This window comes from Oncorhynchus nerka, linkage group LG1 (genome assembly GCF_034236695.1).
Source record: "Oncorhynchus nerka isolate Pitt River linkage group LG1, Oner_Uvic_2.0, whole genome shotgun sequence".
NCBI classification, from domain to species: Eukaryota; Metazoa; Chordata; class Actinopteri; order Salmoniformes; family Salmonidae; genus Oncorhynchus; species Oncorhynchus nerka.
In genome coordinates, this window is record NC_088396.1 from 33,363,413 (window position 1) to 33,389,992 (window position 26,580).

Below are 26,580 nucleotides of genomic sequence, written 5' to 3' on the forward strand. Positions count from 1 at the left end.
TTCAGTCCCAGGGTCCATAGCTTAGTGATGAGCTTTGAGGGCACTATGGTGTTGAATGCGGAGCTGCAGTCAATGAACAGCATTCTCACGTAGGTGTTCCTTTTGTCCTGGTGGGAAAGGGCAGTGTGGAGTGCAGTCTCCAGGTTAGAGTCCCGCTCCTTGAAAGCGGCAGCTCTACCCTTTAGCTCAGTGCAGATGTTACCTGTAATCCATGGCTTCTGGTTGGGGTATGTACGTACGGTCACTGTGGGGATGACATTGTCGATGCACTTATTGATGAAGACAATGACCGATGTGGTATACTCCACAATGGCATCGGATGAATCCCGGAACATATTCCAGTCAGTGCTAACAAAACAGTCCCGTAGCTTAGCATCTGCGTCATCTGACCACTTCCAAATTGAGCGAGTTACTGGTACTTCCTGCTTTAGTTTTTGCTTGTAAGCATGAATCAGGAGAATAGAGTTATGGTCAGATTTGTGAAATGGAGGATGAGGGAGAACTTTGTACGCGTATCTGTGTGTGGAGAAAAGGTGGTCTGGTTGCACATGTAAAATGCTGGTAGAAACAGATTTAAGTTTCCCTGAATTAAAGTTCCTGGCCACTAGGAGCCCTGCCTCTGGATGAGCATCTTCTCGTTTGCTTATGGCCTTATACAGCTTGTTGAGTGCGGTCTTAGTGCCAGCATCGGTTTGTGATGGTAAATAGAAGGCTATGAAATATATAGATGAAAACTATTTGTAAATATTGTGGTCTGGAGTATAGTGATTCCCTAAAGAGCACACCCCTGAGGATCTACGTTGTAATAGATTATCATGGTCAGTCGGAAAAGAAACATGCTTAGTGGTTACACAAGGTTTTTATCTACAAACGGCCCTCTGTTTTAGACGGGTCACCCACTTGTAATGGATTGTCATGGGGCCATGTGTTCTAAGTACCAATGTTCTTAGAAATAAAAGATAAATTAAACTTAATTCAATCAGCATAATGAAGATGCATCCCTAAATATCTACCCTCCTCTTCCCTGACTTCACTAATCTAAAACTTATGCTATAATTGATTATCGGTGAACAAAACTGGACAGGAAAGACCTGTGTCTTTTTTTGTACAAGTATCTTTTGTTCAAGTATTTTTTTTGTCTAAAAGGCCACTATGGAACATTTCATCAGAGTACACTGAAGCTAGAAAATATTTAATTACCTGCCATAAGACACAAAATGTTATTTAATATTTGAGAGATGGGTGATTATGACCAGTTAACTAATTAACTAATTCTAGTTAACTAATTCTACTGATGAGAACATTGTTTTTATGTCATAATGTGATTATTCATATTAGTGGACATCCACTATGGGAAGTTCAGGAACACTTTGCATTCATCTAAAAAGGTATACTGTTTTATGACTTATTATAAGCATGTATGAGCCTCTATACTGTGTAATAAGGTATATAACATGCAGGCCAGACTCACCACTGCCAGCTCTAGAGGTGCTGTGTGTCCCAGGTAAAGCCTCATCCTCATTACTCTGGACCTGAAAGACAGACACACACAGAGTGAGAGAGACACACACAGAGTGAGAGAGACACACACAGAGTGAGAGAGACACACACAGAGTGAGAGAGACACACACAGAGTGAGAGACACACACACAGAGTGAGAGAGACACACACAGAGTGAGAGACACACACACAGAGTGAGAGACACACACAGAGTGAGAGACACACACACAGAGTGAGAGACACACACAGACAGACAGACACACAGACAGACAGACACACAGACACACAGACACACAGACAGACAGACAGACAGACAGACAGACAGACAGACAGACAGACAGACAGACAGACAGACACACACCAGAGAGCGAGAGACAGACACACACCAGAGAGCGAGAGACAGACACACACCAGAGAGCGAGAGACAGACACACACCAGAGAGCGAGAGACAGACACACAGAGCGAGAGACAGACACACAGAGCGAGAGAGAGAGCGAGAGAGAGACAGACACACACACACACACACACAGAGCGAGACAGACACACACACACACAGAGCGAGACAGACACACACACACACACACAGAGCGAGAGAGAGACAGACACACACACACAGAGCGAGAGAGAGACAGACACACACACACAGAGCGAGAGAGAGACAGACACACACACACAGAGCGAGAGAGAGACAGACAGACACACACAGAGCGAGAGAGAGAGACACACACAGAGCGAGAGAGAGAGACACACACAGAGCGAGAGAGAGAGACACACACAGAGCGAGAGAGAGAGACACACACAGAGCGAGAGAGAGAGACACACACAGAGCGAGAGAGAGAGACACACACAGAGCGAGAGAGAGAGACACACACAGAGCGAGAGAGAGAGACACACACAGAGCGAGAGAGAGAGACACACACAGAGCGAGAGAGAGAGACACACACAGAGCGAGAGAGAGGGACACACACAGAGCGAGAGAGAGAGACACACAGAGCGAGAGAGAGAGACACAGAGCGAGAGAGAGAGACACACAGAGCGAGAGAGAGAGACAGACCCACACACACACACACAGAGCGAGAGAGAGAGACAGACCCACACACACACACACAGAGCGAGAGAGAGAGACAGACCCACACACACACACAGAGCGAGAGAGAGAGACAGACCCACACACACACAGAGCGAGAGAGAGAGAGACAGACCACACACACACACAGAGCGAGAGAGACAGACCCACACACACACACACACAGAGCGAGAGAGACAGACCCACACACACACACACACAGAGCGAGAGAGACAGACCCACACACACACACACACACAGAGCGAGAGAGACAGACCCACACACACACACACACAGAGCGAGAGAGACAGACCCACACACACACACACACACAGAGCGAGAGAGACAGACCCACACACACAGAGCGAGAGAGACAGACCCACACACACACACACACACAGAGCGAGAGAGACAGACCCACACACACACACACACAGAGCGAGAGAGACAGACCCACACACACACACACACAGAGCGAGAGAGACAGACCCACACACACACACAGAGCGAGAGAGACAGACCCACACACACACACACACAGAGCGAGAGAGACAGACCCACACACACACACACACACAGAGCGAGAGAGACAGACCCACACAGAGCGAGAGAGAGAGACACACACAGAGCGAGAGAGAGAGACACACACAGAGCGAGAGAGAGAGACACACACAGAGCGAGAGAGAGAGACACACACAGAGCGAGAGAGAGAGACACACACAGAGCGAGAGAGAGAGACACACACAGAGCGAGAGAGAGACCCACACAGAGCGAGAGAGAGAGACCCACACAGAGCGAGAGAGAGAGACCCACACACACACAGAGCGAGAGAGAGAGACAGACCCACACAGAGCGAGAGAGAGAGACAGACCCACACAGAGCGAGAGAGAGAGACAGACCCACACAGAGCGAGAGAGAGAGACAGACCCACACACACACAGAGCGAGAGAGAGAGACAGACCCACACACACACACAGAGCGAGAGAGAGAGACAGACCCACACACACACACAGAGCGAGAGAGAGAGACCCACACACACACAGAGCGAGAGAGAGAGACCCCACACACACACAGAGCGATAGAGAGAGACAGGCCCACACACACACACAGAGCGAGAGAGACAGGCCCACACACACACACACAGAGCGAGAGAGACAGACCCACACACACAGAGCGAGAGAGACAGACCCACACACACACAGAGCGAGAGAGACAGACCCACACACAGAGCGAGAGAGACAGACCCACACACAGAGCGAGAGAGACAGACCCACACACAGAGCGAGAGAGACAGACCCACACACAGAGCGAGAGAGACAGACCCACACACAGAGCGAGAGAGACAGACCCACACACACACACACACAGAGCGAGAGAGACAGACCCACACACACACACACACACACACACACAGAGCGAGAGAGACAGACCCACACACACACACACACACACACAGAGCGAGAGAGACAGACCCACACACACACACAGAGCGAGAGAGACAGACCCACACACACACACACACACACACACAGAGCGAGAGAGACAGACCCACACACACACACACACACACACAGAGCGAGAGAGACAGACCCACACACACACACACACACAGAGCGAGAGAGACAGACCCACACACACACACACACACACACACACAGAGCGAGAGAGACAGACCCACACACACACACACACACAGAGCGAGAGAGACAGACCCACACACACACACAGAGCGAGAGAGACAGACCCCCACACACACACACACACACACAGAGCGAGAGAGACAGACCCACACACACACACACACACACAGAGCGAGAGAGACAGACCCACACACACACACAGAGCGAGACACAGAGCGAGACACAGAGCGAGACACAGAGCGAGACACAGAGCGAGACACAGAGCGAGACACACACACAGAGCGAGACACACACACAGAGCGAGACACACACACAGAGCGAGACACACACACAGAGCGAGACACACAATCTATGGTGTGGTAAAACAAAGACCAAAAAATACTACACTATTATTATTCGGATGAATAACATCAGGTCGCAGTGATATTAACAAAGTCCTATTTTAAACTTGAGAGCTATGCCTTTTTCCCCCCTCAGGACATTTCTACACAGACACACTTCTGATACATACACCCCCTCCAGTTACCGGAACTATAATAACCCTGTTCTGTAAGATCTGGAGAGGGGAAAACTGCAGATCGAGCCACAATAACAACAGCCTCCAGGGTCGTCCATATGCTCTCTCTTACGATTCTAACTTATTTATAAGCTTAAGTTCGTGTCCTTCGCTTTCCTCACAATATCTGCTAGGACAGCTAAAACCAGGATTGTGGGAAACACAATCAAGCGATGAAAGATAAGAAAATACAACTTTGTATTGAACTGAGGGCAGTACTACGATCAAAATTGAACTCCCTGCTCAACCCGTAAGCAACCCCAAACAAAACAAACGTTGCATTGAACTGAGAGGGCAGTATAAAGAAGCTCAGCCAAGAATTGAACCCCTTCTCCTCAACTCTGTGTTTGTGCTGACTATTCTACCTCCATCTCAAACTGGGAGGACAGTAATGCTAAGTCTAGAATTGAACCCCTCTGCCCAACCTTCTGTGTGCAGTCAAAACTCCTACTGAACTGGAAAGGCAGGAGAACAGTACAACTAAGCCAAGAATTGAACCCTGCCTCAAACCTTGTGTGTGTGAGTATAGCCCTACCTCTTCCATCTCAAAGGAGTCCTTGGTCTGTGTGCGGAGGTGGGCGATGTGAGGGTTGGGCAGCAGGCTGTAGTTAGGTTCTTTGTCTGGGGTTGATGTGATTGTTCGCTGGCCCTTCAGTTGAATGTCTTGGTGCTCTTTCTCCATGTCAGCCTCGTTGGACAGGCTAAGGTCACCCCCCTGGGTCAATGCCTGGCCATCTCCATTCACTCCAGGGTGGTCTCCATTGACACTTATTGTGGCCTCAGTGCTGCCTCCAGAGTGGCTCTCCTCAGTCACAGTGGCCAGAGATGGAGAGTCCTTCTTCCTAAAGGCCTTCTGCTTGAGCTCACCCTTATGGTCGGAGTCAGTTGTGACGGCACTGTCCCCTGTACCTGGACTCACATGGTCTGCCAGTTTCTCTGTCGTAGACAGGGCTGTGATGGTAGGAGCACCCCCCTCCCCCAACCCACCCAGCAGGTTGTGTTTAGTGATCGTCTTCTTCAGGATCTTGGCTGCGTTCAGGGCTGAGTTGTTCCTCCTCAGAGGAGAAGGAGGGACGATGGTGAGCGGTTCCCCATCCAGGCTGCAGATCTTCTGGACAGGCTGGCCGGAGACCTGGGAGTAGAGATGGAAGAACTCGTTGGCCACCGTGGTCAGGACCTCGATCTGACGGAAACGACCTTTGGGGGGGGAGAGAGGAAACTAGAATTAAAATTCAAGCTTTGGGGAAAGAATAAGACTTAATCAACTTGATAAAGAGAGGAAACTAATAGAAACAAGCTAGGTGGTCCCCAGAAAGTCTGGGAATATGTCCCCTCTTACAGCAGCAGATTCAGCCCTCATCATGGGTGTAGTTAGTTTGGAGGATGGAAGACAAAGCTGCATCCTGACGTTAATACCAGCCCCATGGGCACAGATAGGCATAGCCTGTCACAGGGCAACCAAAGCTCCCTTGAACCATCATTGCAATGACATCGAAGAGAACAAACCTTCCCACATTTACAGTGTGTCATAAACGACATGATAACTCAATAGTCCGAGTGACTAAGTACGCCAGTCACCATATCTATCCCCACCACATGCATGTAAGCGACTAACATACTTCTGCAAGTAAGTAACCAACACTTCCTCTGGCCATTATCTCTCTGAGCGCAGAACACAGTCTCTTCCTGATTCCTGACCACGGCTGACTCCACAGAAGAAAACAGAAGTAGGAAGTGAAATTTCACAAGGCCTTTATATTTATTATGAGAGCACCATCCCTTTTAGCTGCTCACAGCCAGAACCCCAGGGACGTTCTCAGGGAGAGAAAACAGGACTTACATAAGAAAAATCAACATGACATTGAAGAGAAGAGGGCTGGTCAGGGACTTTAAGCTGCTAACTACAGTACATGTTGGAACATCACTGAGACAGACAGCAGCATGAGAATTCTACATTCCAGGGTCTGAACCTTCTGAGGATGCTCACTGATCTATGATCCCTAGAACCCTTAGAAGTTGTGACTTGTAAATCCCTGCAGAGCTGCCTGTGCTGTAAGTCAAGTCAGTCCACTGTTCTGAAACAGAAACAGCAGGGCCTCCAGTTAGTGGGGCTGCTGCAGCGCAACAACAACTTTATAGGTAGACCACAAAAACTCCTCACATTAACTTAACGGAGGGGTGAAACTTCAAAAGGGATTGAAAAGACAGTTACTCATCCCCCCTTTTAAAATCTAATCTAGACCAGATGAAGATGAAACTGACTCGAGAGCTACTGCAACAACAGCGCTTACTGGGCCTCGGTCCAGCAGTTTAAAAACAACAAGAGAGTGCTGTTACAAGGCTGAGGCCACTTTCTCTGTCCCCTTCCTGTTCCTCTCTGGCTGACCAGCCAGGGTGCAGAGTGGCTACTTTGTCCCCGACTCAGATCTCACACACACACACAGCTCGGGCTCTGACAGCAGGAGTTATGCCAATATGGGTCTATAAAGAGTAAAGCGGACGGTGCATGGTGCTGTGTGCTCTGGCAGAGTGAACAGACCCAGGACCAATGTGTGTGAGGCCCGATGTGAGCAGAGTACAGAGAAGAATCAGGTCCTCCACTCAATCTCTTTTTGGGGGTGTCCTAAATGGCACCCTACATAGTGCACTACTTTTGACCAGGGCCCACAGGGAGGGCTCTGGTCAAAAGTAGCGCACTATATAGGGAATAGGGTGCCATTTGTGAGGTAGACCCTGTCTCTCTCTCTGCCACTCTGGTCACCACATTGTTTGCCCAATAGAAGACAAAGGCTTCCTTGTGCTGCGGCTCTGTTCACCCAGCTGCACTGGAATGGGCCCTCACTCTCACCATCCCAGCTTCCAGCCCAGGCCCCCAGATCTACATGCTCGTTTGGCAGACAGAAGCTAAATCTGCCAAGAGGAAGAGAAGAACAAGAAACCTACCCACAATGCAATGGCTTGGTGGGAACAGAACCAATTGACTGATGGTGTGCCATTGATTATTACACCACCTACAAAGATACCAGACTACCCTTACATGTAACTAGGGCTGGGAATTACCAGGGACCTCACCATACCATATTATCACCATACTTAGGTGCCGATATGATGTGTTGCTTTTCTCCATTCAATACGTATTGCGATTTGATACGATTTGATGGTGATTTGATGTTCCAAACATATTGCTCACTATATCTGAGAAAATGAGATTTGATCAGTCATGGAAATAAGTGCTAAAAACATCTTGGCTCAATATTTAAAAATAAATGAAGAACAAGCTGTAGGGAGAAATATTCTGGAGCAGGTACTGCCAACTAGCACTAGCTAATGCTACCTAGAATTATTATTTTTTAAATTGCAAATCGATACTTGGAGTCAAAGTATTGATATAATGCCATCACTACATCCCAACAATTCATTCCAACCATAACCCAGTCAAACACTACCAACATCCCCACCACACCACCGTACCATCACCCAGTCAAACACTACCAACATCCCCACCACACCACCGTACCATCACCCAGTCAAACACTACCAACATCCCCACCACACCACCGTACCGTCAAACACTACCAACATCCCCACCACACCATCACCCAGTCAAACACTACCAACATCCCCACCACACCATCACCCAGTCAAACACTACCAACATCCCCACCGTACCATCACCCAGTCAAACACTACCAACATCCCCACCACACCACCGTACCATCACCCAGTCAAACACTACCAACATCCTCACCACACCACCGTACCATCACCCAGTCAAACACTACCAACATCCCCACCACACCACCGTACCATCACCCAGTCAAACACTACCAACATCCCCACCACACCACCGTACCATCACCCAGTCAAACACTACCAACATCCCCACCACACCACCGTACCATCACCCAGTCAAACACTACCAACATCCCCACCACACCACACGTACCATCACCCAGTCAAACACTACCAACATCCCCACCACACCACCGTACCATCACCCAGTCAAACACTACCAACATCCCCACCACACCACCGTACCATCACCCAGTCAAACACTACCAACATCCCCACCACACCACCATCACCCAGTCAAACACTACCAACATCCCCACCACACCACCATCACCCAGTCAAACACTACCAACATCCCCACCACACCACCATCACCCAGTCAAACACTACCAACATCCCCACCACACCACCATCACCCAGTCAAACACTACCAACATCCCCACCACACCACCGTACCATCACCCCGCTGCTCCGCACCCAGCTGACACTTTCTATCCATATTCCTTCATCACTACCCGTTTGTCTGCATGTACGTAGGTTGTACATTGTTGTCTGTCTGGACCATTTTATAGCAGTGAACAGCAATATGAGCAGTGTTTTCACAGCTCAAAGAAAGCTAGAGAAATAGAGAGCGAGGAAGACACACAAAGCAAAAGCTGGAGACACAAAGTGTATGAGAAAAAAGCAAGTTAAAGCTGGTACTTGTCAGGGCATAGTTGGGGTTCTCCATCTCCATGCGTTGCAGCTGTGCTCCCAGATAGACCTTGATGTCGATACCCTTAGCTCCGGAGGAGCCGTTGAAGAAGCGCGGGGGGATCTTAGAGGCGATGTCCGGCTCCTCCCGGCCGAACCCCAGGTTATACAGGATCTCTTCTGGATCTTCTTCATAGAGGTCCAACAACTCAGACACACTGGACAGAACACACAAACCATGTATTACAGGACTCTATGAAAGCATTTATAACAGCACTCTGCAGCAAATGATGTAGCTAGTGAGGTTAAGTCAAATGAAAAACCTGAGCTTTAACAGAGTACATCTGGCTAAAATCAGACCCAATATTGTATTAAACTTGATCTATTATATGTCTGCTTTTCGGTTTTCTTGAGACCTGAAATGAAATGTCCCAGTTACAGGGATTGTCATCCCCAAACCACAGCTCTTGGCTCAGGGCCTGTCTACTTGTCTGCTCACCTGGACACAGTGGTGCTGCTCTTCCCTGATCCCGTTGAGTTCATACTCCTGCCTTTCTGCCGGAACTGGCTCCTCTTGTCCTTCGCAGGCATTCCATAGCTGAAGAGCAGAGTGGGCATGCAGTGATCAGTACACGAGTCAGACCACAGGCAGTAAGACTACTGCATAAGACTGAACTGAGGGTGGTGAGAACTGGGGGTGAGGAGTGGCCAATAGCATAAAGGGGGGTCTCACAGTCTCACTTACCAGGGTGTCTCTGCTTTGGCACTGTTGGGCTGAAGGTGGTTGGCTGCAGGGAGGTTAAAGAGAGAGGGAGAGAGAAGGAAAGAGGGGGAAGAGAGAGTGGGGGAAGGAGGGAGGGAGAGAGAGGAAGATAGAGTTGAATACAGGAACTTTGTATGCTGCTGTGTGCTTTGGTCAACTAACTATATACAGTTATTGCTGATTCCTGCATTTCTCTTCAAAGTCCATCTGTCGAAATCTAACGTTATACACTGTCAAAAAACATATACAAGCAACAATAAATGTCTACCTTTGTAAAAACATATATATATTTATTTTTACAAGAAACCACATCTAACATGCCTTCTCTTCCACGTATGATATAAGGGAAAGAGGCCAGAGTAAAAATGACAATCCCCAGAAAATTACAAAAGCCTCAGCTCTGAGACAGCAAGGAACATGACGACAGAATTATGGCTTGAGTACAGTAGAGACCGAGAGAAAGTGCTCCTGAAGTATGGACTGGCCTCATCTGTCAGAAGATAATCCTTCTCTCAGTCTGAAGGCCTCTTCCAGGTTGTCTTAGTGACATAAAGAATGCAAACTGATGACTGTGGGCAATCATCAGAAGTCAGAGCTGGGTTCAAACTATTCTAAATCATTTTAAATACTTTATCTGTGCATGGTTGAGTTTGCTTGGCTTGATGGACCAATAGAATCGTCCCCACAACTGTAAACCCCGCCCGCCCATATGGCAGTCCGGGCAGGCTAGAACAAACACTGAAAGTATTTAAAAGATTTCTAATAGTGCTTGTGCCTGGGTCTGGTGAAGACAGAGACAGGAGAGTACACGTTGTCTGTCAGTTGCCTGAAACTGAACAAACTCAAAATCAGCCTAACTGGTTCTTCAGCCTCAAAGAGCTCGATTATCATCAAAGCATGCTTTTCCATTGAATGACTATTGTTGTGCCTGTTAACAGTAAGTTGTTGCTACTCACTGATGGAGTGGATTGGAGCCAGAAGGGCCCTCATACAGGTGCCTGTTGAGACTTGTAGCATGACATGGTCACAATGGAAGACGGATCTCAGGTATGACTAGGTCCCTTTCCTTTGCTTCACTGTATTTGTATGTCCCAAATGGCAACCTATTCCCTATTTAGAGCACTACTTTTGACCAGAGCCCTATATAGGGAATAGAGTGCCATTTGGGCCACAACCTGAGACTAAGCAGGTCAGAGCAGACCATAACAGGAGCCAAGCCCAGCACGACACACTAACTACCTCCCACCGTCTCTGGTCTGCACAAACACAATAGTAATGTGTGGAGTGCAACCATGCGGGCAAGTACAAAATCTGACTGACCCCATCTCTCAGAGACGAACAACAAACGGTAGCAAATTAGGGAGCATATATCAGTACAGCTGTTTCAATGGAAGAATGAGACATTAAAAGCACAAACTCATCTGGCACTCCAGGCGCCTAAAGCAAACGCTAAAAGTATGAAGGTCTGCAAGTGACAACAGGACACTGCTCTATACACTGTAAGCCTACAACTATGTGACTTGAGAAGTGGGAAGTGTTGAGGAACAGACCAGATAGTTATCATGGGGGGAGTAGAAAATAGCTGTATAGCAGGTCCAGAGGACATAAAAGCTCATGTATGTTCCTATTTAGGTCCGAAGAGACAGTTTAAACTGAGATAGATCCACTCTTTCATTATTTATCCTCCTCTACTCCTCCACCAACAGGCAGGTCACCCAGAGGGTGAAATGAGAGCTAGATATGCTATCTGATCACATTGCTCTGCTCTCCTTTCCTTTTGACTGGGAAAGTGTGTCCTTGAGTCCTCATGTGCACGTCCGCTCATAAAGAGCAGTAACAGCAGGGAGTACTCCCAAGGTCCTATTGCAGCTTTAGTAAAAACTAAAGAGGCAAATCACTTCAACAACAAGAAGCTTCCAGCTCAAAATTGTTTGGACACACAGATTTCTAGGTCGTGTCTCAAATGGCACCCTATTGCCTATTAAGAGCACTACTTTTGACCAGGACACAGCCAGAAGTGCACTATAATATATAGGGAGCAGGGTGTCATTTGGGATTCAGCTCTAGTCTTTCTCAAAACAGCTCAAAGCATCATAAAACTGCCGTAGCAGCAGTGTGATCCTAGGTCAAATTGCTCTAGTGACAGAGAGACACACGCACAGAGAAGTTACCCACCCTCAGCTCCCAGAGACAAGTCGTCTTCAAAGCTGCATCCATTCTTCATCACTCCTGTGAAGTACAGAAGATCTTTCATTAAGCCCTCAAACAGCACTTATAACCTACAATAGACTAAATAACCATTCACATAAAAACGTCTGCACGTGCCTATAAAACACAATGGACATGGTTAACTGAAGACATTTTAAACAGAGTAGCTGTAGTAGTACTACAGACAGACACTTCAAACCACGACAAATATTTACGCTTGGTTAGGAGGAATATTTACCGTGGCTGGTTGGTAAGTGTTACCTACTGTAGATAGCACCAGCTGCACATGTAGGTTCACATTACCCAGAAGACTAAAGCAAATGCAGGGAATCCAAATGTTATTCCTTTCAGTTTAGGATACTCACATCGTGCCTGGCTCGGTTTCTTACTTCGGTTTAGAATGACAATAAGATGACCTGAGCGACAGAGTTTGAGAAAGCTACCAACTGGTAACTGGTGTGTGGGTGGATGTGTAAAGCAGCTGGTTACAGAACACTCCAAAGTTCACTAGGGCTGCAAGGTGTGGTGAGAAAGTGAGTTGCAGAATACTCCACAAACACCCCCTTGACCCACACACAATCTGCACAGATACACTAACACACATTCTCTTTTTCCATTGGAGAGTTACAGTTGTATAGCATATGACTGGTGTTGTAGGAGAGGGAAAGTCACCCTTGGACTGCGTGTTGCTCTGCTCATCCAAAGACGCCCCAAGAGGAGTCCTGTGAAGAGACACACACTGTTAGAGAAACCAGTGTCTACAACACAGAGACGTATACAAACACTACAACTGTTTCTTACTATTAGTCATACTATACATTATATTGTATAGTATAACTATTAGTTATACAATACATCCACAGATACAGTAGTCCTACATCCACAGTAGTACTAGACAGTGACTGTCATGTTACCAGTCACAGAACAGTAACAGAGCCTCCAGTCTCCACTGTTAGTGTACAGGAAGGCCTGGATAAAACTAAGTAAAGTCTGGCTGAGGATTGTGAGAAAAAACAGCAAGTCAAACACAAGGCTCTAAGTCTAAGGGCTAAAGATAGCAACGTGGCACAACATCCCTAACACTGCGCCGTGACGCTCCTAGCTCACCTCTACGTCAACAGATCAAACAACTTCATATGGTCACTGTCCCAGCAGGTCTATAGGCTTTCTGATATCCTACTGTACTCAGATGGAACTATACTTCTATACTGAGTGAGTCAGACCAAGTCAAGTTGATATGCTTTCTGCTCATGTAACATCTAGGACTGGGACAATACCAGCATTGCAATATTTTTTCCAAGGCAAAAATGAAAACACAAAGCAGAGCTAACTATTTGGTCCTTTAAAAATCTGCTGTATGTAAAATATTGCGTTCTATATCTTTGAAAATAAATACATGACTCTGGGTGACATGTTTCCAACATTAGGGCTGTTTTCTTAAAGAAATGTTTTGTTTCCTTGCCATGATACTAATGAGTATGACGATGCTGGCAGTAACATCTAGGTTAACAGCATGGAACACCTGTCTGAAGGCCTATACCAGCACCAGTCATATGACATGAACATTTCATAAAGAGACATTGACATTGTGTAAACGCTCATGATCAACATCATGCGACTTTCTGTTTGCTCCTTCTCTTCATCACTCCGTCTTGCTCACATACATCGGTTTGGGGGGGGGGGGGTTACCATCTAGAATTTGACTCAATAACCAGATTCTAAGTTCCATGGTAATGTTTGTTGAATCAACTTGAGGCAGTAGAACAAGACCAGACCAGTTGCTGATAACATAGGCCCTGGGCTAACGGAAAAACTTCCCAAAGGCATAGATAGCAGCATAAAGCAAATATAACATGTCTGACAAAGTGAGAGCTGGACCACAGCAGCTTCCAGATATAAGGAAACACAATACATGGTTGCTATGCTGCTCTTTCTCTGTCATTATTAAGGGCTTTACCAGGGCCCTGTCTTGTGTTCATTAGACATCAAACTGAAAAAAAAACAATTGAAACAAAGAGGGGCTACCCTGACTGGTCCAATAAGAAACACTCATTTTCGCTTTCTGTTGCACAACGGTTTACAACGTTGTCCATTGTGTGCCCTAATGTCAATTTACATGTCAATGTAGAGGTTTCATTATAACACAACATTACTATACCTGCAGTCCTTGAGCCAGCTTGCAATCTTGTTAGGGAAGCGCCCTGAGAGAAGAAAACATGTACAATTCCTATATAACATCATACTGCCTGGAACAATTCTACAATGTCCATAACAACTGGATTCAAACATCTAAATAAACAGTTTGCCGTTGGAGGATTTCATTCCTTTTTGGGCTAGTTACTAATAGAGCAATACGACCTTAAAGTAGGGTTTATTGTTTAATCATGACTTCCATGCTGCTATATATCAAGCCGTCAAAAACACAAACCAGAATTATTTCTGTCTGCTGCTCCCTCTGTAGCTCTTCCCAACATACCTGGCTCGTCGGCCGGGGCCGTCGTCTCCATGGTGGGCTCCGGGGACACCATCTCCTCGCTGCAACCCTCCTGATCCTGGGTGTCCTGACTCTCAGAGGGGCCCTGCCAGGAGTCTCTGCTCTGGGCCCAGGCCATCCTCTTCATGGTCGCTGCCTTCCATGGGTGATCCCTGCTGGGGCTCGCAGAAGTCTCACACTGCTCCATGGTCCTCTCCTGGATCCACTCTTCCTCTTCTCCACAGGCTGTGTTGCTACAGCGAGGGGCAAGTCACCTGCAGTAGAGAGGAGGGAGGGGGAGTCATGAGACTAAATGGAAGCCAAGCCTCCTCTTTAGTAATTTATGACTACTTTTTTTACAGAGTTTAGTACGGCTCTCTAAATATGCTAGGTTACATCACACCACACTGGGAGGACACACACACGGGCACGCCAAGGACACACCATTTAATTCTAGAAGGAAAGCTCTGCAAACCTGGCAAGGCCTGTAATAGATCAAACTGCATGATAACCATGTATGCTAACAGAACAGCCACAGCATGGAATGACAGTAACATTGAGCTGGAAACAAGCAAATGTCAAATAATCCAATAACAAAATTGACTTAGGAAAATAAGTTATTATACAAACAATGAAAAACAAGACTACACAATTTGTTTCTTTCCATAACTTCGATGGCTAAACGAATTAAGAGCAGAACACCAAATTAATACATGTGATAACCTCTGCAAGAAGCAAAACAACAAAACAGTCCGCATGAAATGAGACACTAATAATACCTGGTGGGTATTCCTCCTTCCTCCAGAACTAGTATCCTAAGAATACTAAGAACAATTCCAAAGCAGTCTGAAATGTCACTTAAAAGTAGTGCCTTCCCAGCCAGGCAGAGATATGGGACAGAGGGCAGGCAGTAAGGATGGATGAGTACAGAGGAGCCAATGAGAGCTAGAAGTCCAACTGACAACAACTGGAGCAGGAAATGTCTGTTTAGTTAAAAGATTACGAGTTGTTTCCTGTTGTGGATCAGCTCTTTTCTGAAGGGAGGGATAAATGGATAGACCGATGGAGTTCTCACTGGAGTGTAGAAGCCAAACCCCGATGGACAAATGAAGGAGGCTATTATTAGGTTACTTCTATTTCCAGAGTAATCATCTGAATTAAGGAATGTGACTAAACAACACAGACGATCACTCTGCTTTCCAAACAAACCGATGGCAGTGACGGCTAGCAATAGATGTGTGGGAATATAAAAAGTGGTCAGTACAAAAACAACAAATAGGCTTGCCTCTTTCAATGAAGTAGAGTGAGACATCTTGATGACAGGTGTCGATCAACTTAAAACACAGGGTTTTTTGATGTCAAATACAGTATCTGAGAATGTGTCAACACAATCCAGTCCCATCCTCCTCCTCTCTTGCACAATAATTTGAATTCAAATCACATCAAAATGTATTGGTCACATAGACATTGTTAGTAGATGTTAATGCGAGTGTAGCGAAATGCTTGTGCTTCTAGTTCCGACCGTGCAGCAATTTCTAACATGTAATCTAACAATTTCACAACAACTACCGTATACACAGAAGTGTAAAGGAATGAATAAGAATATGCACATATAAATATGTGTATGTAAACTTCAGTTGAAATCTGAAGTTTACATACACTTAGGTTGGAGTAATTAAAACTTGTTTTTTAACCATTCCACAAATTTCTTGTTAACAAACTATAGTTTTGGCAAGTCGGAAAGGACATCTACTTTGTGCATGACAAGTAATTTTTCCAACAATTGTTTACAGAGATTATTTCACTGTATCACAATTCCAGTGAATCAAAAGTTTACATACACTAAGTTGACTGTGCCTTTAAACAGCTTGGAAAATTCCAGAAAATGATGTCCTGATAGGCTAATTGACATCATTTGAGTCAGTTGGAGGTGTACCTGTGGATGTATTTCAAGGCCGACCTTCAAACTCAATGCCTCTTTGCTTGACATCATGGGAAAATCAAGCAATCAGCCAAGATCTCAGAGAAAAAAATATTGTAGACATCCACAAGTCTGGTTCATATTTGGGAGCAATTTCCAAACGACTGAAGGTACCACGTTCATCTGTACAAACAATAGTACACGGGACCACGCAGCCATCATACCGCTGAAGAAGGAGACGCGTTCTGTCTCCTAGAGATGAACGTACTTTGGTGCGAAAAGTGCAAATCAATCCCAGAACAACAGCAAAGGACCTTGTGAAGATGCTGGAGGAAACCGGAACAAAAGTATCTAGATCCACAGTAAAATGAGTCCTATATCGACATAACCTGAAAGGCTCCTTAGCAAGGAAGAAGCCACTGCTCCAAAACCGCCATAAAAAAGCCAGACTACGGTTTGCAACTGCACATGGGGACAAAGATCATACTTTTTGGAGAAATGTCCTCTGGTCTGATAAAACAAAAATAGAACTGTTTGGCCATAATGACCATTTTTACATTTGGAGGGAAAAGGGGGAGGCTTGTAAGCCGAAGAACAACATCCCAACCGGGAAGCACAGGGATGGCAGCATCATGTTGAGCTGGTGCTTTGCTGCAGGAGGGACTGGTGAACTTCACAAAGTAGATGGCATCATGAGGAAAGGAAATTGTGTGGATATATTGAAGCAACATCTCAAGACATCAGTGAGGAAGTTAAAGCTTGATCGCAAATGGGTCTTCCAAATGGACAATGTCCCCAAGCATACTTCCAAAGTTGTGGCAAAGTGGCTTAAGGACAACAAAGTCAAGGTATTGGAGTGACCAGCACAAAGCCCTGACCTCAATCCTATAGAAAATGTGTGGGCAGAACTGAAAAAGCGTGTGCGAGCAAGGAAGCCTACAAACCAAAATTCACCCAACTTATTGTGGGAAGCTTGTAGAAGGCTACCTGAAACATTTGACACAAGTTAAACAATATAAAGGAAATGCTACCAAATACTAATTGAGTTTATGTAAACTTCTGACCCACTGGGAATGTGATGAAAGATATAAAAGCTTAAATAAATCACTGTCTACTATAATTCTGACAATTCACATTCTTAAAATAAAGAGGTGATCCTAACTGACCTAAAGATAGGGAATTTTTACTAAGATTAAATGTCAGGAATTGTGAAAAACTGAATTTAAATGTATTTGGTTAAGGTGTATGTAAATTTCAGACTTCAACTGTACATATGAGATGAGTAATGTAGAGAATGTAAATATTATATTAAGTGGCATTGTTTAAATTGACTAGTGATACATTTATTACATCCAATTTTTTATTATTAAAGTGGCAGAGATTTGAGTCAGTATGTTGGCAGCAGCCACCCAATGTTAGTGATGGCCGTTTAACAGTCTGATGGCCTTGAGATAGAAGCTGTTTTTCAGTCTCTCGGTCCCAGCCTTCTGGATGATAGCGGGGTGAACAGGCAGTGGCTCAGGTGGTTGTTGTCCTTGATGATCTTTTGGGCCTTCCTGTGAAATTGGGTCTTCAACTTCAACAGTGCTGTAGGTGTCCTGGAGGGCAGGTAGTTTGCCCCCGGTGACCCTCTGGAGAGCCTTACGTTTGTGGGTGGAGCAGTTGCCGTACCAGGCAGTGATACACCCCGACAGGATGCTCTCGATTGTGCATCTGTAAAAGTTGAGTGTTTTCGGTGACAAGGAATTTCTTCAGCCTCCTGAGGTTGAAGAGGCGCTGTTGCGCCTTCACCACACTGTCTGTGTGGGTCGACCATTTCAGTTTGTTCGTGATGTGTACGCCGAGGAACTTAAAAAAACTTCCCACCTTCTCCACTACTGTCCTGTCGATGTGGATAGGGTGCTCCCTCTGCGGTTTCCTGAAGTCCACAATCATCTCCTTTGTTTTGTTGACGTTGAGTGTGAGGTTATTTTCCTGATGACACCCTCCGGGGGGCCCTGACCTCCTCCCTGTAGGCAGTCTCGTCGTTGTTGATAATCCAGCCTACCATTGTAGTGTCGTCTGCAAAATTGATGATTGAGTTGGAGGCGTGCATGGCCACGCAGTCATGGGTGAACAGGGAGTACAGGAGAGGGCTGAGAACGCACCCTCTAGCACAATATTTTTTGCCGATTTATTTAACTAGGCAAGTCAGTTAAGGGACATGGGCAGCTGTGAAGAGGTTTTATTCTCCAGGCTTTTAACCGTTTTCCAGAACTTCTTGGGGTTAGACCCACAGAGAGAGAACTGCTCCTTGAAGTAATCAACTTTGGCCTTCCGGATAGCTTGAGTGCACTTCTTTCTCATTTGCCTGAACCAGAGCCAGTCTGCCTGAGTATGCGTGTGCTGAGCCTTTCGCCAAATGGAATTATTGAGGTGGAGTAACTCTGCAAGATCACGGTCGAAGCAGGGGCTGAACCTGTTTTTAATTCTCTTTTTCTTTATGGGGCATGTTTGTTAAAAATACCACTGAAAATATCAAAAAAGAAGGGCCAAGCGTCTTCGACAGAAGGGATCAAGCTGATTCTATACCATTTTACAGAGGCCAGTTCGTGAAGGAATGCTTGCTCATTCAAGGTTTTTTAGCAAACGTCTATGACAAATCAGGACAGGTCGTTTCACTGAGCAGCCATTACGAACACAGGCTGTAAAACAGGATAACATCAAGAAGAGTATCCTTTTCTGGGTGTTTGCAGTCATACCTTGTGGGATTGGGATTGATTCAATTTGTAAGTCGCTCTGGATAAGAGCGTCTGCTAAATGACTTAAATGTAAATGTAATTGGTAATAATATGATAAAGATTTAGGGAGTCCCATTGCTTTAGGACTTGGTCAGGTGGCTTAAACATGTCCTAGTTTAGGTCACCTCGCAGGACCAATTCAGACTTAGTGTAAGGGGCCAGGAGAGAGCTTAGGGCAGGTACAGGCCGGTGATGGAGGATGATAGCACCCAGCAACAGTCAACAAAGAGCTATTTGAAAGTTTAATACTTAAAACCAGCAAATCAAATTGTTTGGGGACAGCCTTGGCGGGGAAAGCCTTGGTGGAGACAACAGAGCACTGAAGGTGATCCTTGGTAAAGATTGCCACTCCCCCACCTTTGGGAGATCTGTCTTGCCCGAGAAATGGTTATTACCAGAAAGAGTGTATTCAAAACACTCTTCCATGACCACGTCTCAGTAAAGACCAACACATCTGGATTGGAGCTGTGAACCCACACTTTAAAATTGATCAATTTTAGGTAAGAAGCTTCTAGTGTTAACATGCAGAAAACCCAGGCATTTACGAGAGCAGAAATCAGTGAAGCAGATTTCAGAGCACAAGTCAGAATAGGGCTAGCAACAGTAGATGGGCCAGGGTGTACATGCACATTTCCAGATATCATCAACAGTAATACAATCAAGGCACTCATAAGACAGGGAGAGCTCTGCAGTGATAATTTATGACATCTGAATGTGCATCAGATGGCAACAAGATCATATTGTACAGCAATTTCATCAAGCTCAAAGTCGGCAAAGGTGGTTAGAATAGGATGGGAAGACAAAGTCAGCGTAACCAATACTGTCAGAATCGAGTGTGGGAACAAACAGTCTGTCCCACGGTTGGGTAAAGAAAAATCATAGTCAACAAAGCATGCAGGAGTCGTGAGGCAAATAGCAAAACTCACAATACATTTTTTAAATATATAACGACTTGGGGCTAGCCATTGTAAGTTAAGAGTCACTCGCCCCAAAAGTGCCTGTGTGCTGGAGGCAAGCGAAAGCTCAGGGGGGGGGGGGGGGTGCTCGACACTGAATCCATTATAGTGAAATTCTAGACATAGCCTTCAACATTGGTTGGCGACTTGGCAGTATACGGGCGACAGTTAACCTAGCGATTAAGAGCGGTGGGCCAGTAAACGAAAGGTTGCTGGTTAAAATCCCTGCGCAGACTGAAAAATCTGTCGATGTGTCCTTGAGCAAGGCACCGAACCCTAAAAGACTAAAATGTAATGATATACAAAGCAACAGTTTCCAGTCCATCTTTGAAATGGAGGGAATGGGATATTCTTCAGCTGTAATCACAACCCCCAGCCTTCCTCTCTCCACTCCATTTTAGACCTGTGGAAAAACATCCACTTTACTAAACAATCATGTCTGTACAAGGCTACATAAATGGGTACAGGTTGGGGGAACCTCCCCTTTATCTAAATAACTGCCTCCCAACTCAGTGAGGGCAAAGGCCTTCTCCTTCCACTGCCTATGAGAGATTGAGAGAGATATGGGAGAGAGGGAGGAGAGACTCGACAACAGACAGATCAGTCAGCCCAACTGTGTGCTGCACATGACAAAGCCATCTTCCCTCATAACTCTTCCACCTCTCATCATTTCTCTTTCTTAGGGTATTCTCTTCAGTGGGACAGGAAGAACAGGTGTGTGTGTGTTAGAGCGTGAGGGAGCGAGATGGACAGGTAACCACTGTCTGTCAGTGACATGACTGATGTGCTTCTCCTCTGGCTTGCTACACTACTCGACAACAGTACAGCTGTGGATGGCATAAGGCCTACCTTACTACCTTCTGTTCTGAACAAATCAGTTCTACACACGGACAATCAGTTACAGAGAACCCAGGCGAGCAGCATTCATTCATTGTGCTTCATGAAGACAGATCCTGATTTTTGGCCTAAGAGGCAGTGCCTACATCCCAAATGGCACCTTATTCCCTATATAGTGCACTTATTTTGACCATGGCCCTATAGTGTACTATATAGGGAACAGGGGGCCATTTGGTACGTACCCTGAGACACAGGAAGTAATCTAGCAGCTTAAATCATCTCTGAGCCCAAATATACACAGATGCAGAGTCTCATATGCAGATAAGATGAGAAAGAAGGAAGGAAGGAGGCCAACACTGATTTGTGTAGTGAGGGGTCGCTTTATTATAGCAACTGTGTTGATAATCACTCTTTACACTTATAGGCCTATCCACCAGATCAGACACCCAAACTGACTAACAACGTCTTGGATACACCCCAAATGGCACCCTATTCCCTACATTGTGCACTACTTTGGACCAGACCTCTATGGGCCCTGGTCAAAAGTAATGCACTATATAGGGAATAGTGTGCCATTTGGGACACACCCCTTGCCTGGAGCAAAGATACTAGCTATTTCGTATCAGGGTGTGCTAGGCCAGGCCGTTTGTCGTCTCCAGTCCTTACCTCCTTATGAATATTTTTAAAGTGCTGACACTGCAGAACAATAGTGGATTGCTGTACGGAGTAGAGGTTGACCAATTATGATTTTTCAACACCGATACCGATTATTGGAGGACCAAAAACCCGATACCGATTAATCGGCCAACTTTGTGTTTTTTGTAATAATGACAATTACAACAATACTGAATGAATACTCATTTTAACTTAATATAATACATCAATAAAATCAATTTAGCCTCAAGTAAATAATGGAACATGTTCAATTTGGCTTAAATAATGCATAAACAAAGTGTTGGAGAAGAAAGTAAAAGTGCAACATGCGCTATGTAAGAAAGCTAACGTTTAAGTTCCTTGCTCAGAATATGAGAACATATGAAAGCTGGTGGTTCCTTTTAACATGAGTCAAATCAAAGATCAAATCAAATTTTATTTGTCACATACACATGGTTAGCAGATGTTAATGCGAGTGTAGCGAAATGCTTGTGCTTCTAGTTCCGACAATGCAGTAATAACCAACAAGTAATCTAACTAACAATTCCAAAACTACTGTCTTATACACAGTGTAAGGGGATAAAGAATATGTACATAAGGATATATGAATGAGTGATGGTACAGAGCAGCATAGGCAAGATACAGTAGATGGTATCGAGTACAGTATATACATATGAGATGAGTATGTAAACAAAGTGGCATAGTTAAAGTGGCTAGTGATACATGTATTACATAGGGATGCAGTCGATGATATAGAGTACAGTATATACGTGTGCATATGAGATGAATAATGTAGGGTAAGTAACATTATATAAGGTAGCATTGTTTAAAGTGGCTAGTGATATATTTACATCATTTCCCATCAATTCCCATTATTAAAGTGGCTGGAGTTGAGTCAGTGTCAGTGTGTTGGCAGCAGCCACTCAATGTTAGTGGTGGCTGTTTAACAGTCTGATGGCCTTGAGATAGAAGCTGTTTTTCAGTCTCTCGGTCCCAGCTTTGATGCACCTGTACTGACCTCGCCTTCTGGATGATAGCGGGGTGAACAGGCAGTGGCTCGGGTGGTCGATGTCCTTGATGATCTTTATGGCCTTCCTGTAACATCGGGTGGTGTAGGTGTCCTGGAGGGCAGGTAGTTTGCCCCCGGTGATGCGTTGTGCAGACCTCACTACCCTCTGGAGAGCCTTACGGTTGTGGGCGGAGCAGTTGCCGTACCAGGCGGTGATACAGCCCGCCAGGATGCTCTCGATTGTGCATCTGTAGAAGTTTGTGAGTGCTTTTGGTGACAAGCCGAATTTCTTCAGCCTCCTGAGGTTGAGGAGTCTTCAATATTCCCAGGTAAGAAGTTTTAGGTTGTAGTTATTATAGGAATTATAGGAGTATTAGGAGTATTTCCCTCTATACCATTTGTATTTCATTAACCTTTGACTAGGATGTTCTTATAGGCACTTTAGTATTGCCAGTGTAACAGTATAGCTTCCGTCCCTCTCCTCGATCCTCCCTGGGCTCGAACCAGCAACACAACGACAACAGCCACCATCGAAGCGGCGTTACCCATGCAGAGCAAGGGGAACAACTACTAGAAGGCCCAGAGCCAGTGTTGTATGAAACGCTATTAGCGCACGCTAACTAGCCAGCCATTTCACTTCGGTTACACCAGCCTCATCTCGGGAGTTGATAGGTTTGAAGTCATAAACAGCGCAATGCTTGACGCACAACAAAGAGATGCTGGCAAAACGCACGAAAGTGCTGTTTGAATGAGTGTTTACGAGCCTGCTTCTGCCTACCACTGCTCAGTCAGATACTTAGATACTTGTATGCTCAGTCAGATTATATGCAACGCAGGACAAGCTAGATAATATCTAGTAATATCATCAACCATGTGTAGTTAACTAGTGATTATGATTGATTGTTTTTTATAAAATAAGTTCAATGCTAGCTAGCAACTTACCTTGGCTTACTGCATTCGCATAACAGGCAGTGGAGTGCAACGAGAGAGAGGCAGGTCGTTATTGCTTTGGACAGTTAACTGTAAGTTTGCAAGATTGGATACCCTGAGCTGACAAGGTGAAAATCTGTCGTTCTGCCCCTGAACAAGGCAGTTAACCCACCGTTCCTAGGCCGTCATTGAAAAAAAGAATGTGTTCTTAACTGACTTGCCTAGTTAAATAAAAGGTCTTTTTTTTTTAAACAAAATACAAATCTGCAAATCGGCTCCCAAAAATACCGATTTCCGATTGTTATGAAAACTTGAAATCGTCCCCAATTAAATCGGTCGACCTCTAGTACAGAGTACAGACTTTCCCTGTCTGAAAGGCAGACAAACCAAGCACAGCACAGAGAGACTAGAGGGGAAACGTGAGCTTAGCAACAATGACCATGGCAAACACCTGGGCTGGAAGTCAAGGACATAGAGAACAGAACAGCTGGAGTTCAGTGGGAGCGTGCTACAAAACTGTGTGTATGTATTTATGTATCCTACAGCACGTCTCTGCTGGCTGAGCTTGGTCAGAATAAACACTACTCTGCTGCTGGCTGAGCTTGGTCAGAATAAACACTACTCTGCTGCTGGCCCAGCTTGGTCAGAATAAACACTACTCTGCTGCTGGCCCAGCTTGGTCAGAATAAACACTACTCTGCTGCTGGCCCAGCTTGGTCAGAATAAACACTACTCTGCTGCTGGCCCAGCTTGGTCAGAATAAACACTACTCTGCTGCTGGCCCAGCTTGGTCAGAATAAACACTACTCTGCTGCTATCCCACCTATTAACATTAAACCCCCTCAAGACCAAACATGTTGTAAAAAGGATATCTATATTTAGGTCCCAGTTTGCACCCCCTACACACATCAGCCCCTCTTCCCCCTGACCCCTTTCAACAGAACTAAGGATGTCTCAGTTCCCACATCATGGGCCAAATGTGACCCATCATCCATCCACTCATCGTGATGTGACAGACCCCACGTCCCAAACACCCAAGCTGCTGAACAGCAACAAAGATAGACAAAGACACCGCACTGTTGGATACCGACACACACACACTCAGACCAGGGTTGTGTCCAGTAGGCACAAAAAGGAAATGCGCCGAAACTGAGTGAAGCAGCGAGGTCCTAACTGAATATAGGCGGCAGGTAGCCAGGTGGTTAGAGCATTGGACAAGTAACTGAAAGGTCGTTGGTTCGAATATCCAAGCTGACAATGTGAAAAATCTGTATTGTGTCCTTGAGCAAGGCAATCAACCCTAATATGCTCCAGGAGCGCTGTACGGCTGACCAACAACACATTTCACTGCATCTATCCAATGTATTAGAATAAAAACATTTATGAACTTGTCCATTAAGAAACATATGTTTAAGTGTTCCATTGCTAAATATTTTGCTACGAACACGATCCAAGCATCAACTCCCAAGTCCCGAACACAAAACAAAGCACTTGTTAGTAAGAACTCCACTTAGTCAATAAGTAGGTTAACATGTAAACAGTTAAGTCCTCATAGGAGCAAACATCCTGAACTTAACAGACAACTCAGGAGTGTAGGCCTACATAAGTTACTTAATCATGCTTCCAACCCCCTGGGGTGGGGTGGGGGGTTAACTTTAAAGCAAGAAGACAAGTTTTGTTTTATCGGCAAATAAAAATTCTCTGTCTAGTTTCTCAAGGATCTTGCCTCTAGGGACAAACTACTATGCTGTTTTTCTTCTTTCCCATCTATCGGTTGTGTGTGACCTTTTAAAACAAACATCATTGCACAGCAGCACTACCATGATGTTTTCTTAAGCAGTGTTCAAATGGCTGGTCAAAATGGGTCAACCGCAGTATCGAATCTTACTACAGCTCTATCTTACGAAATAAATTTATCTAAAATGAGAATGACCTACAAATAAAAGGTTACATGATAAAGAACATAGGCTACTTCTTCTGGAAAAATAGGCCTGCTATATCCGTGCCAACAATGGCATTTCGTTATGCCAAACTTCTTTCATCAAGTTCAGATCAAAGTTCAACAAATCCAAACATCCTATGGTCAATTATGACGCAGTCTGCATTCCAAATGACACCTTATTCCCTACACAGTGAACTACTTTTGACCAGAGCCCTATGGACCCAGAGCCCTATGGTCAAAAGTAGTGTACTATATAGAGAGCATCAGTTCTGAGCCGCACCTGCTTTGTCTAGAACGGTAACAGAATACCTGGGCCTCCAGCCACCTTACTGCTTCGTCACACACATACACACACAGCCTCCTGACCTTTTCTTCTGACAAAAGCATCTAGTTAGCTACCAACTTGGGCAGTTGGCTACCACTGCAGCACACTCACTGCCACAAATACCCTCCATTCTCTATTGTGATATTGTTTCAGAGAGCAGGGTAGCGCAGGGCGTCGACCTGCATCCATGGAGGGCTGAGGTGGGTCACCTTCCTGTGGCCTTTCTCTTTGTTCTCCAGGGAGTTTAGGGAACCAGCCCCAAGACTATTTGAAAGCAACAGGCACTAAGGACTGGCGATATATAGAGCTAAACTACCAACTCAATAACATGACAGGGATGGGGTGTGTCTTTGTGTAGCCTGTAACGTAGGCCAAATAACAAAAAATTACCCAACGCTCAAAGATGACCAGCTGTTGCTGTCATGTTTCCTTGTTTGGAAATCACACAGACACTGGAATCAGAGACAAATGAAAGGAGGGAAATTGAATTTGTATACCCTTATTCAGTTCATTTGAAGTTATGGAGGATTATAT

The 26,580-nt window shown here is 45.4% G+C and overlaps 1 protein-coding gene across 3 annotated transcripts in view; it reads right to left on the minus strand.

Annotated features, from left to right (window-relative positions):
• The window catches only part of itprid2 (ITPR interacting domain containing 2), a 49,107-nt gene that overhangs the window by 8,476 nt on the left and 14,051 nt on the right, over window positions 1-26,580 (minus strand). Inside the window, exons 1-10 of one of the 3 annotated variants that reach the window (XM_029647957.2) lie at window positions 15,472-15,571; window positions 14,696-14,967; window positions 14,378-14,420; window positions 12,892-12,941; window positions 12,187-12,240; window positions 9,994-10,036; window positions 9,748-9,846; window positions 9,258-9,466; window positions 5,299-5,960; window positions 1,472-1,532 (exon numbers count right to left, since the gene is read on the minus strand). In XM_029647957.2, coding sequence (XP_029503817.2) covers window positions 1,472-1,532; window positions 5,299-5,960; window positions 9,258-9,466; window positions 9,748-9,846; window positions 9,994-10,036; window positions 12,187-12,240; window positions 12,892-12,941; window positions 14,378-14,420; window positions 14,696-14,900 — 1,426 coding nt within the window. In that variant the 5' untranslated portion in view covers window positions 14,901-14,967; window positions 15,472-15,571. Of the gene's footprint in view, window positions 1-1,471; window positions 1,533-5,298; window positions 5,961-9,257; window positions 9,467-9,747; window positions 9,847-9,993; window positions 10,037-12,186; window positions 12,241-12,584; window positions 12,651-12,891; window positions 12,942-14,377; window positions 14,421-14,695; window positions 14,968-15,471; window positions 15,572-26,580 lie in introns of those variants that run through there. The other 2 variants (XM_029647956.2, XM_029647958.2) reach the window with 2 other exon arrangements.